The 12483-nt window shown below is 42.5% G+C and overlaps 1 protein-coding gene across 9 annotated transcripts in view; it reads left to right on the top strand.

Moving 5' to 3' along the window:
- Positions 1-12483, top strand: part of NEDD4L (NEDD4 like E3 ubiquitin protein ligase) — a 344189-nt gene that overhangs the window by 196547 nt on the left and 135159 nt on the right. For all 9 annotated transcript variants that reach the window (XM_027118610.1, XM_027118611.1, XM_027118612.1 and 6 more), the window contains one exon: positions 1026-1079. In XM_027118610.1, the coding sequence (XP_026974411.1) occupies positions 1026-1079 (54 nt within the window). The remainder of the gene's footprint in view (positions 1-1025; positions 1080-12483) is intronic.

Raw genomic sequence — 12483 nt, forward strand, 5'->3', positions numbered from 1 at the left:
TCTACGTAGTGATGGTGGACCTGGGTCCTACCACTTACATCCTTTCCAACCCTGGAGATAGCCCCCCACAAGGACTCGCACTCCCCACAGGCTCCTTGTCTCTCACTAGGAGAGAGGAATCCTCACTTGGTAAGGTTGTGTTCCAGGATTTACGTACAATGATAGAAATGAGAACGCTGCCCACCACGTCCCACACATGGTTGGTCCTTAACTAAGTGACATTGAACACTTGAGTCCGAAGGATGATTTCTGCTATTTCAGTGAGGTTTGGGTAAAGAGACAGAAAGAAGCAAAAAGACATCGAAAGCCCAGTAGCTCTGACATTGACCTCACAGTTGCTGGAAGAGTGGCCATCTTTTATTTCTTTGTCTCTCTAATGGCTCGAACCATGGGCTCTGGAGACTCGCAGGCCAGACCTGGTGGGGCTCCTGGTTGCCCTGCATAACCAGCTCCTGGGCAAGTTACTTTCCCCTGCTGGACTCAGCTCCTCATTTGTAAAATTGGGGTGACAGTTATACATCATAGGGCTGCTTTGAGAATAAACGAGATCATGTGGTTTTGATATTTAATAAAGGAGATAGTGCCTAAAAAGTACTCGTACCATGGTAAAGAGCCACTTTTTACTGTTTTCTTCATTATTTTTTATCATTGCTTTTATTATTAGGCCTAAGAAATTTCTTCAGGCGTAGACCTTTGCGAGGATGTAGCCTTTGGTGTACAGGCACGAGGATGCCTTTTTAGGGGAGATTTAGCAACTGTTAAAAACTACTTAGAATTATCCTTTCTTACGTTAGAAAAGCAGCTTAAAATTAAGTGTTTTATTCTTCTGATATGTCTAAATATTAGACATCGAATAATAATAGAAATCAATAATAGAAAACTTGATTTAGTTGATGAAAGAGCAGGTTGTTTCTATTACACAATTGATTTGGGTGTGTTATAAAGCATTTTATTCTTTCAGTCTCTTATTTCATTCCTTGAATTATTTCTGCCCATTTAAAAAATATTATTTCTGTCCCTCGTAGGTAAACCCATCTAATCACAGACTCTTGTTTGAAGTATTTGATGAAAACAGACTGGTAAGTGGGTCCCAATTTTTAATTTTTGCTTCATTTTTTCAAAACCTGAATTTTTAGAGCAGCATCTTTTAAAAATTTTTATGTTTTTATGTTGTACTTCTGCCAGTATACATGTCCCTCAGTAAGACCATTTTTGTCCCATTACTAGTTCAACGTTCATAATTCAAACATTTTTATATGGGTAGCACAATTAATTTGTGTATGTGTGTGTTTGTATCGTAGTTAATATTTGTGAAAGTCACACTGGTGATTTATCAAACCATGTATTTATGCTCTTCTTCTGGGGATACAAACGATAGGCAAATCTGTCGCCACCATTACTCACGTAAATGAACCTTCCAGGGTTTTTATGTATAAGCCAGACCATGTGACTGTGACATGTTCAGTAATGAATCTCTCTGGGAAAACAAAAATCTAATTAACAGTATATAGCAAAAAGTGAATCTATATTTAGGAGGTACAATTAAGCTGTTTTTTAAAAGTGGTACTTTCTCAAGGGAAATTCATAGATAGTAACTTCAAAGAACCAGAAATATGCCTGAGGCATAAAACTGGTACATACATTTTATATAGATTGATAGGTAAGTAGGTATACCTATGTGTATGTATGTAACTGGTAGAACTTACATTTCATTTTAGAAATGGAGTTTCAGAAGCAAATCTGGCTTAAAGCACTTTGACAGATTTAACTCCCTAGAATGTATACATCAAATACCTATGAGCCAAGTGTTCCAACTATGAAAATGAATATTATTATGATATGTATAACGTTTTAAGGTACTCTCAGAAGTGGTATTGTACTCAGTGGAGTCAGTTGTACTCAGATTTGCTTTCCCTGAAACTTATGTACAGTTGTCCCTCAGTATCCGTGGGGGGATTGGTTCCAGGACCCCTGCAGATACCAAAATCCAAGGATGCTGAAGTCTCTAATATAAAATGGCGAGATATTTGCATGTAACCTAAACGCATTCTCCTGTATACTTGAAATTTATCTCTAGATTACTTATGATACGCAATACAATGTAAATGCTATGTAAATAGTTGCCTGTATGAGGCAAATTCAAGTTTTGCTTTTTGGAACGTGCTGGAATTTTTTTCCCCTGAATATTTTTGATTTGAGTTGGTTGAATACATGAATGCGGAACCCGCAGATACGGAGGGTCCAACCGTATATTATTTGCTTCAAAGAAATGTTCTTATGGACCCTTCTTTCTGCAGAATTCAACTGAAACTTACAAGTTTTTGAGTAGCTTGAGTTTAATAGAATATTTGGTCTGGAGGAGCCTTATAATGTTAACTCATTTAATTCTCTGTCCTTGCAAATGAAGAAAGAGAACTGAGGTCTAGAGCCCTTATGTAGTTATGTAACTGCTGGTCTCCGAAGTCTCAGGCCAGTGGTGGTGAATAGCCAGGCCTTTAACCCTTTGGGAATTTGGGAGTATATTTGATCTCCTATGCCTTGTGTTACTCTCCAAATTAGAAAGCCAACAGATGCTGGCCCACCATCCTGATAGCTTTTCTAGTAAAATATATGGATTCTCGGTGGTTGCATTGAACTGGACATTTTGTACCTTAGGTGATACTTAGTAGTACTGAGTAGCTAAAATCACTTTTGCTTTGTGTATGCAGTTATTTTCTTGTTAAATCGAATGAGAAATTCTGCTTGAGGGTGCAGTTCTTAGCACTCCATCTTTCATCCAGCAAACACTGAATTCAGCAATGTTCAGCAGAGTAACAGTAAGTCCCTGGAGACGTAGATGCAGCCACAAGACTAATCCTTACTCTCTCATTTATTGAGCATAATAACACTTCAAGGTGAAGAAATGGTCAACTTTGAGGAAAAATTGCCTCTTGTCAGATGGGCTTTAACTCATTATTTTTCTTCTATTAAAGGAAATTCACTGTAAAAAATTTTGTTTTCCAATATCTAAAAGAATGACTGTTGTTGAGATGACCTTGCCGTGAGCCCTAAACTATACTTCCAAGCCCAAAAGGGCTTTGAATGAATGCAGAGCTCTAAGAAATCCCATTTGAATACAAACTTTATCTGAAAAATGGTGTTTTATGTACCTAGCTTTGCCCCAGGCCATCTGCAGTGTTGTTACTATGAAGTGAATGCTGCTGGCAGTGGTTTTTTCTTTGTTGGCTCTTAACCCAGCTAAGACTATCCGTGACCGTAGTTGACTGTAGTGGTGCTAGGCGGTTTTCGCATTAAACAAACTGGCTTCCACTTCTCTCATAGAGATCATTTTTGGCATTTAAAACACATGCCTTTAGAAAACAGATTTGGATGTATGTAAACACAGGTTAATGCTCCACACCCTGGACTCCAGAGCTGTTGACACAGTCATGCTTTGCGGATTTTAAAATAAACTTTTTGTCACTCTTTGCAGCTTGGTATTCCACCCCCCGCCCCCTATTTTTTACTCCCTCCTAAATAAACCTCTTTGTTAAATAACTGATGTTTCTGGATCATGGAAAAGAGTATGTTTAAAACACACAGAATATATTCCAAGTTAGCTACAAATCCGATGACAGCTTTTTGAACGTGGACTTTCACTTTTATTGCTTAGGTCCTTTTTGGCCCTTCAAAAACAGCAAGATTCTATGTTTGTATCCCAACTGGGGTGATAATGCTGACTTCTTACCGGAAAACAGTCAGCTCCAGGCAGCCTTTCTTCTGCATGGTATTTAAGTTAATTTATTACCGAAACCACATGCCCACCCTTCTTCAACTTTCCTTCCCCTTTCTTTCGGGGGGGGGGGGGTGCGGTGGTGGCACAAGGGTGGTTGTTTTTTCTCCTGTCTGGCATAGGGGAGAGAATGTTTTCTCCAGCTGAGCTCCTTTCCTCTGGTACCGCCATGTCTGAGAATCATATTACGTATGAGATCGCGTCTCCCCCCCATCTTTTAAAAGAAAAATGTTGTAGTAGCCAGAGGCAGACCTTAACTGGCAGTGTTGTAAGTTGTACCCCCCCTCCATTTAGCTGTTTTGTTACTTGTAGATCATGGTCTAATTATTTCGTGTTAAAGGGACACTCATCCTGTGGGGCGTGTGATCGTATTTATAGTACATTTTGTTAGTCTGCATTCCATCATGGTAGTGTGATGACATCAGAAATAACAGGGGAGCATCACATCCGATTGCTCGTGAAAGAGCCTTCCAGCGGCCATGGCATTTTTGCTTGTCGTTATCTGGTTCGGTGGGGAAGTGGGCGGATATACTGCGTGTGCTTCTGTGTTGGATGCCAGGTTTCTCTCACATTGGTTAGAGAGAGTCGCGGTGCCCTGCTTGGTTCGGAAAGAACTGTCCGGTGAGCGCCGTGCGGTTAGATTTATAGCAGCATGGCTTGGAGTGTGTTTGCTGCCTTAGTCAGCTGTGAGAGCTCCCTGCTGGGGCCACTCCTGTCTGATGGAAAAGCAGCAGCTGGGAAGGTGCTGTTTCAGGCTCTTGCTGTTTAAAAAAAAAAAAAAAAATTGAGAGCGAGAGGGGGGAAAACTCCGCTAAGTCCACAAGCTGGCATTGGAGGGGGAGACCGCAGTCATGTGGTTCTGGCCATCCTACCCTCTGTCACAGTGTGGATGAGAGCTTTTTGCTCTTATCCAATCATGCCTGGAATGCCGCTTGCCACTTGGGTTATTTCTGCTATCTGTCGCTCTTGGTGCTGCAGTGCTAACGGTTTGGCAGATGGGACACTTTTTCTTGGAGTTTGTGACTTTGGTTTTTGACTTCTGGCAGCACCAGGCTTCTTGTTGACGCTCGTCCTCTCCCTCCCTGGCCCTCTGGGCACCATGGCCCATCGGCTTCGGTTTCATTTTGGCTCAGGTCGCAGCAACACAGCCCCTGAATCAGAGATTCTAGACCAGGAGAGAGAAGACGACTTTTTCATGGCATTCCACACGCTCCCGCGGCGGAGCGGCCCTCACCCCTTCACCCCGAACGGAGCAGAGGACGGCGGAGGCGACCTGCAGGGAGGCATGGGCGCGCTCAAGCGCAGCACGTCCATGTTCATCCCACAGCTCCTGAGCCCCTTCGACGCGCGGCCCACCCGGAGCTCGTCCGTGCAGATCTCGCTGCAGCGCAAGGCGGCCGACGGGGCCCCTGACGGGTGCGGGCCGCCCGAGGCCCTGGACGGCGACGCGGGCTCGGTGCCTCGGGGCGGCTGTCCAGAGCCCCCGGAGCCCAAGAGTCCCGAGAGCTCCCCTCCCAGAGCGGCAAGGGCTCTGGGCCCGCAGGTCAATGGTATGTGTGGCCGCCAAGTGCCGGGCCCTGTAGCCCCCGACCGCCTCAAGGAGGCCGAGCCCTTGGCCGTCGGGGGCCGGGAGGGCGGCGGCGCGCTCCGCATCCAGCACCGCGCCTCCAGTGCAGACGTACGACAGGTGAGGCTGACGCCCTTCGGGGCCGACGGCCAGAGCGGCCCATCGGCGCCGGAGCCCAGGCGCTGGTCCCTGCAGCATGTTCCAGATGCTTCTGGAAGTTCCGGGAAGCGGTGCTTTGTCTTCCAGTTGCAGCAGCCGCAAGCCGGCGCGCCAGGGCTGGCCGGTGACTTCAACTTCGGGTTCACTGGCACCAAGGGGGACAGGTTGGTGAGGTATCCCCGCATTCGTCTGGAGAGGAGCACTTCATACCCCACGCAGCCCCGGGCCGAGCATGGGAGCCCCACGGAAGAGCGCGGCCACCCGGAGACGCCACCTCGGGGCCGCAGGGTGGCTCCCGAAATCCACAGGACCAACTCCGTGGAAAGGACGCCACAGGGTCAGGGCTGCACGTTTAAGATCAGGCAAGATCAAAATGCGGGGCAACAGCATTTCAGAATTCTTGTGACTCGGGGGCCAGAGGAAGCCCCTCTGAGTCCCGAGGAGAATAACGCTGCCAGCCCTGGTTCCACAGGAGCCTGCGCCTCGGTAAGTGAGCGCGCGTTTCCATGTGCCGGCCGGTTGGTAGGGACTGATTCAAGCCCAGCAAGCTTATTCTCCAGTGTAATTAAAATAAACTCCATCCTCCTCCCTCCTGGGAGTTTCCCTGTTTCGGGTCAGTGTAACTTAATGTTTGGCTGGCTTCTGGGACCATGATTTGTGGTCCAGCCTTTGGTAGAGGTCCATGAAACTGATTAGCGTTTTAGCAAATATCCTCAAAGTCGAATAACTCTGTTTTGAAAAATCCAGACAACCCCTTCCCCCCGCTTTCGTCCCTTCTGAATAAAAGAATTTTTTAAATGTATTACTTTTAAGTTAATCTGCAGTGCCCCAACGTGTTGACGTTGGAAATGCATTTAAAAACTGCTTGCAGATACAGCCTGTGACAACACACGCCTTTAAAAAATAATCAGTTCTAATGAAGGTGAGAGAATCTCACGCTAAACTTGTCTAGTTTCTTAATAATTGAGTGTTATGTCAAGTTGGACCAGTTCTTCCTAATGGCCTTTAGCTGTAGAGGGCCAGCCCTTGTTATATAATGTATCGTCTTTGTTTTTTTGTCCCATTAAGTAATACTGAACAAGCGTAGTCACACTCGTGGGACAGGAGGAAATGTGTTTTTGAAGCAGATTGGCTTATGGGCCAAGGCAAGGCGAAACTGATTGGGGACTTGTTAATGGTCAGATTGCACAGCCCTGCAATTTAACACGGCCCACTTGAGTGTCTAAGCTGGACTGCTGTATATAGAATAGTAAGTGCCCGGTCTCCAGCTGTGGAAACGGCGCCCTGCAACAGATTTTGGCCTTTATTGCTCCTGTGTTCGTGCTGTCTCCCTTTCAGTGAAATGGAGCACAGAAAGACAGCTGCTAACTCCACCATGGCAAATGATGACTGCAGCTTTCATCGTTTGTCGTGGGATGAAAAGTTTCATCAGTTAGCTTTCTTTTACTAGTAGTCACTAGCCATTGAGTGCTTTTTTTTAAAGGACAAGCTCCTTATATTTTGAATTGGGTTTTTTCCCTTGAATTTCCTGTGATTGCTGGTTTGGAGGATACAACAATGAAATGTCTAGGAGACTTTTTGTTTGGGTTTCAGTTGTGAATGGTGACTTTCCAAACTGGATGACTGAGTATGACTGTGGAATCATATCGCCTTTTGTGTTGAGAAATATTTTGCGCCACTTGAGTAAGTTTTATCACTGCTCCATCATTGGTTTTCACCATTTTGAGAGCGTAATCAGGAGCTAAATGCAAATATTATATTTTTCTTGGTGTTATATAACTGTTCCTTCTTCTTTTCCCTTCTATAAACCCTTTTATTATCTCTAGCCCTTCTATTAGGAAATATCTGAGCACATTGTCTTGGTCTGAACCGATACCGTTTTTATACAGTGGTACAAATTTCAATAAAATTTTGATAATAGCTTCTATCCTTCAACTCAAGAAAGTACCATCACAACAGGTGTAGGCTTCAATGGACAGCACAGTTACATGCTGAATTTGGACCACCTACCACATGAAGACTGACGAAATGCATTTCCTAAAGTTTTGACAACTGTTCAGTTATCAGAATTTAAATCGTTTTGCAGTTAGATGTTGAGGACAAACGCATTTATATAATTCCAGTCTCATTTGGCTTGAAGTTTCTCATGAGATTAAAAAACAAATAGAACATACCAATTTACATGCAAGGACCATTCTAACTTGCAAGGGCTATTAGAGTGGAAAATGGACTTCTTCGAATTTGGAAATGCAAGTTCTAGAATCAAGAGCTTTTCTTGGAAAGTAAGTTCCATTTGTGCACAGTAGTTTTTATTTCCGTATTTGTATTTTTGTACACTTACAGAAATTTGTAAATGGTTGGTAGGAAGCTGGTCTTCTTTTAAGAGAAAACTTGTTTCTTCAAGAAGCAAAAACAAAACTTGTCTCATAACAAAACCGTCTGTTCCATTCAACACTTTGTACGTGTTTCATATGGGCAGGGGTGGTGAGTGTAGACGGCAGCTGCCACAGCCTTATTTATCTTGAGGGAAAACATTCACTTGGGCGTCTACAGTCTGGCTGCCACCAAGCTTTTTTGACGTTTCAAATATCTGCTGCTCTGTACAGAAGGGCATTTCATTACTAGTTTACGTGAAAAATCGATTACAGTGTGGTTTTTGACTGATGTCAAAAATCTTTCTCGGAGAAAACCGTTCAAGATTCTTTTTGTGAATGTGTTCATATGTCATGATCTATGCCTTAGACTTTATTACAAGGTTACCTTGTTGAGAAATTTTCTCTGTGCCTCCCAAACATCCTGTTATGACTGTCGTGAATAAATCTAAAATGCAACGTGATTCTAAAAAATGCTGATCAGACTCCTGGGACCCCATGTGATCATTGATTTTCTACCTGGTCTGACACCTCTGTAAAGTAGAATTGCTTTTTAGAGTTATCAGTTATGATCAGCTGTAATATTTCAGAATTCTTACAACTCATCAGTCCAGTTTGTAGCATTTTTAATGGTCATTTACGAATAATTTAGTTATTTTCTTAAATTAGTTTTTTGGGTTCCTTGGTTTGGTTATGAGCTTCTTAACTGCATGACAGTTATTTTGAGGAAGTGGGATCACTGTTTACCAGGTGTTTGTGTCCCCTTTCACCATGCTGTCATGCCGGTTTTCTAATCCCACGTTACACTGGGTCCTTGGAAAGTTTCTGGGACTATCTCAGTTTCTTGCTGATACAAAATTCATAATGTAAACAGAGTTAGAAGGGCCCACGGCGGGGGCAAAAAACACGTATTCTGACACCCACTACATACACTACAGGGAAGGAGTGTGCCTTCTCTCCTTCGTCCCAGGTTCTCTGAATTTTCCTCGTGCCCTCTCCATGGACTTACACTTCCCAGAAGTAGCATGGTAGTCTTCTGTGATTAAAAATCCATTTCACTGAACGACAAAGGAATACCCAAACTGTTTTTGTTTGGGGGGGAATTTTAGTTTGAATCTCTTTCAGAGAAGGTGATTTGACTCTACAGAACAATTTGGAAATTAGTATTAGTTGTCTCTTTTTTACCTTAAAAAATAATGCTAGGAAAATAGGTATAAACCACCCCTTTATTTAAAAGCACCACCACAACAACGCGGTGGATAAAAAAAGCTAGTATTCCTTTCATTGACCTGGCCTCTGATTGGATTCTGTAAACTTTTTCTTCTTGGCTGTCTCTCTTAATGTGGTTCTGTACGGGCACATTCCAATATTCTGGAACTTGAAATTTCAACTTAGACAGATGTTTTGAAAAGTGTAGGTGATGACATCAGTAGGTTTGTATACACACAAACACATAGGGCTTGCAGGTGACAACTCCCAACCGTCACGTGAAATAGTGTTACTTTAGTGTTTCCAACCAAGGTATGTGATGCTATCATTCGGTGTGATAACTCATGACAGTATCCCATTCTATCATTTTGCGTATATACAGAATAGGAATTTTAAAAATATGTATATCTTTGCACAGTTTAGAAGCCTGTGTAGCCAAAATGCAGTTTAATGCGTTCTGTGATGTGACGTCTGAATGCTGAGAATTTTGGAGATGGCCACTCCATTTGGTGCCTTGGAGCGCTGGCCGAATGGACTGGACGGTGCAGATTCCTGACGTGTCCCGGGGGAGTTAAGACTCCCTCGCTGTGTGTTCTCTCTCGTCAGTGAAAGAGGAGGCTAAAAACGTCCAACTCACAGGTTTACCGTGAGGTTTAAATGAGGTGTTATGTTGTTTTTTCCCTTCTTACCCAAATCTCTGTAATGTACAAATCATTCTCCAAGGAAGGTAATTGGGTTAACGGTGAACAGTCGGTTTTTGATCACAGGGTATTAGACACAAGGCAACATGAATTTAAGGCATACCTGGAAATGTTTACTTCAGTAACGGGCTTTGATCTCCTTTCTGCTGTCATCTCATCTTTGCTGAGTATTTGCCCCTCGGATAATCAGCATCACAGAGCCTTAACATTGCCCTGCGACGATGCGGCCCTTGAAAAGACTTCAATTAATTCGTGAGCTGTGCGTCGTAGAACAGGACCTTTAGTTGTATTTGCGCTATTGAATTTTGAAACTTAAAAATAGTTATTTCTGCTGGCATTTCAGACACGTTATTTGTTTACCATGCCATTTTGGTTATATATATACACACACACACACACATATATATATATATTTTTTTTTCTCCATGCCATGTTTCCAGTTGTTTACTTTTCCTTCTTATGGGCTGTGGCTTTTGAGCAGCAGTCTAATGTTATCTGTACAAAATTTTCACGTTATGTGGTTTACAAATGAGGACAGAATTTGGGCATAGGCCTTATTAGATACTGACTTTTAGAGGGTTTTCATAAATGCTGCAGCTGCTTCTCTTGGCTAAGCTTGGAAGCAGAGTTCCTTGGCACTGAAATAAAACTACGGTTTTATAACATGTGCTAATAAGAAAATTGTTATCTCTACATAAAAGTTCACGATACCAGAAGAAATTTACTCCATGTAAGAATTATCTTAAATTTAATAAATCTTGGCTGTCTCTGTATAGTTGATAGTTTAAAATTAATTGAGGCTAATCTAAATGGTAGTCTATAAGCAGATTTTTTAATAAAACTAATTAACTGCATATTATTACTGGTGAGATGGATTAATGCCTAAATATACTGACCTTTTTTAACTCCTAATGATACTACCAAGACATTTGCAAAAATGAGGAAAAAGCTGGAAATTCATGGAAGGTGTTGAAATTGTTGATTGAATGCTCGAATACCAGAATATCTAAGTTTCCACTCTAAATGCCAAAAGAAGCTCGGGGAACCCAGTCCAGAATCGGCTGGTGATTATTGAGAGGTTTAGTATCCTGTCTGCGATCAGCCAGTTGCCTTGATTCATACCCGGCAGCGTAATATTTCATGTCCTACACGAGAGAGGACGCCACGACAGTCCACCCGCGATGTAGACCCAGCTCCAGTTTAAAGATGAAAAAGGGCTAAAAGGATAGAGTGTTGAAAATATTAGCTAAAATATGTATTGCAAGAGCTTGGTGAGTTTTCTGGGTAGATGGAGATTATGGAAAGATTTTTAGAAATTATCTTGACTCAGTATGCATCACGGACGTATGATGTTCCCAATGGGTTTTCCTTTTTAAATCTCTTGTTTACTTATTTATTTTTTTGTTACAGCTTACTTGGGAAAATGGGGATGCAGAGGGAATATAAGAAAGTCAGTCAGTGACACAGGTGGCCTGCATTAGTGGGCCCGCATGAAGTTGTCAGTGTCCTGCCTGTTCTGTGCTGTGTCCTGGATTGACACCTCGGTGGTCTCTAGGCATCACCACGTTTTAACAGGAAGTTTAGCTTTCAGGGTGGAGGATGAAGTAGATTGAATTTCAAGAAGCCTGCTTTTTAATCCCTGATCATTTTAGAACCAAGAACTGTTCTGACACTTTTGAATAGAGTGCTTCATGTGAAGGGAGAGGTCATAAAATGAAATCAAAGTAACATAAATTGAGTTGGAAGGGACCCTGCCTGCCTTCTCTGGGTTGACTGTTGTGGCCACGCTTAATGTCACAAATACTTTGTATTGGTTCCTTTAGGTGGCTGCCCCAACTACCTATTCTTTGAAAAACTCTGTGTTTGTTTTAGTGTTAGGTATTGTTCCCTGTACTTGGTAAGCAGAAAGTGAGGAAATTCCTCCGGGGAGGAAAAGAGCAGTGCTTCCCCAAGCAAATCTGCCTTTCAGAATTTACACAGCCTTCTTTTGGGACTTAATTTGGGACTTAATTTTTATAGATCAAGGTAAGTCAGGTGGCATTTACTTCCCTCATGTAATAACTCTGAGGAATCTGCTTTCAATCCGTCCTCTTTTCTTATGTTGTTTACCTCTTTCTTGGGGGCTGGAATGGGGTAGGGAACGTTATCGTTCCGTATTTGATGATTCAGATAGTTTGATAGATTTACAGTTTCTCTTTCCTACTCTGTGGGTCAATCCAGAACTGACAGACTTTTAAAATATATTTCATGACCCACATATGTCATAACTCATCCACTTCCTTGAGAGACTTTTTAAAGCTTCATAATCATACTTGTTGAGGTTTTTTTTTTTCATTTTCTTTTAAAATACACGACTGGGTATTTGACTGTTCAAGGAGGACAAAAAAGCTGCTGTGGTGCAATTGAGTTGAATAGAAGAGTTGAGGTGGAAAAGAAATACTGAAACACGTATACTGAGCTCCAACCAGAGAACCTAGTACTTCTTCAAAGCGGGGAGTTTTTCAGGCCGGGAGTTCTGTTGTAGGACTAACAGCTTTCTTTAACTTTCCTGAGGAGTTAGGCTGAGTTAAGCACTGCGTGCTAGCAGCCTAGCTCTTGGTTCCTTATATTCTCTCTCTCATGAGTAAAAGTGCCTTAAGCTCAGTATGTATTCATTATGTACTTACCAGTTATGCTTTTCCACTTAAAAAAAGAGATACTAAG

The sequence above is a fragment of the Aethalodelphis obliquidens genome, unplaced genomic scaffold (assembly GCF_003676395.1).
Source record: "Aethalodelphis obliquidens isolate GAN/ISIS:26980383/991018 unplaced genomic scaffold, ASM367639v1 scaffold19, whole genome shotgun sequence".
Taxonomy (NCBI): domain Eukaryota; kingdom Metazoa; phylum Chordata; class Mammalia; order Artiodactyla; family Delphinidae; genus Aethalodelphis; species Aethalodelphis obliquidens.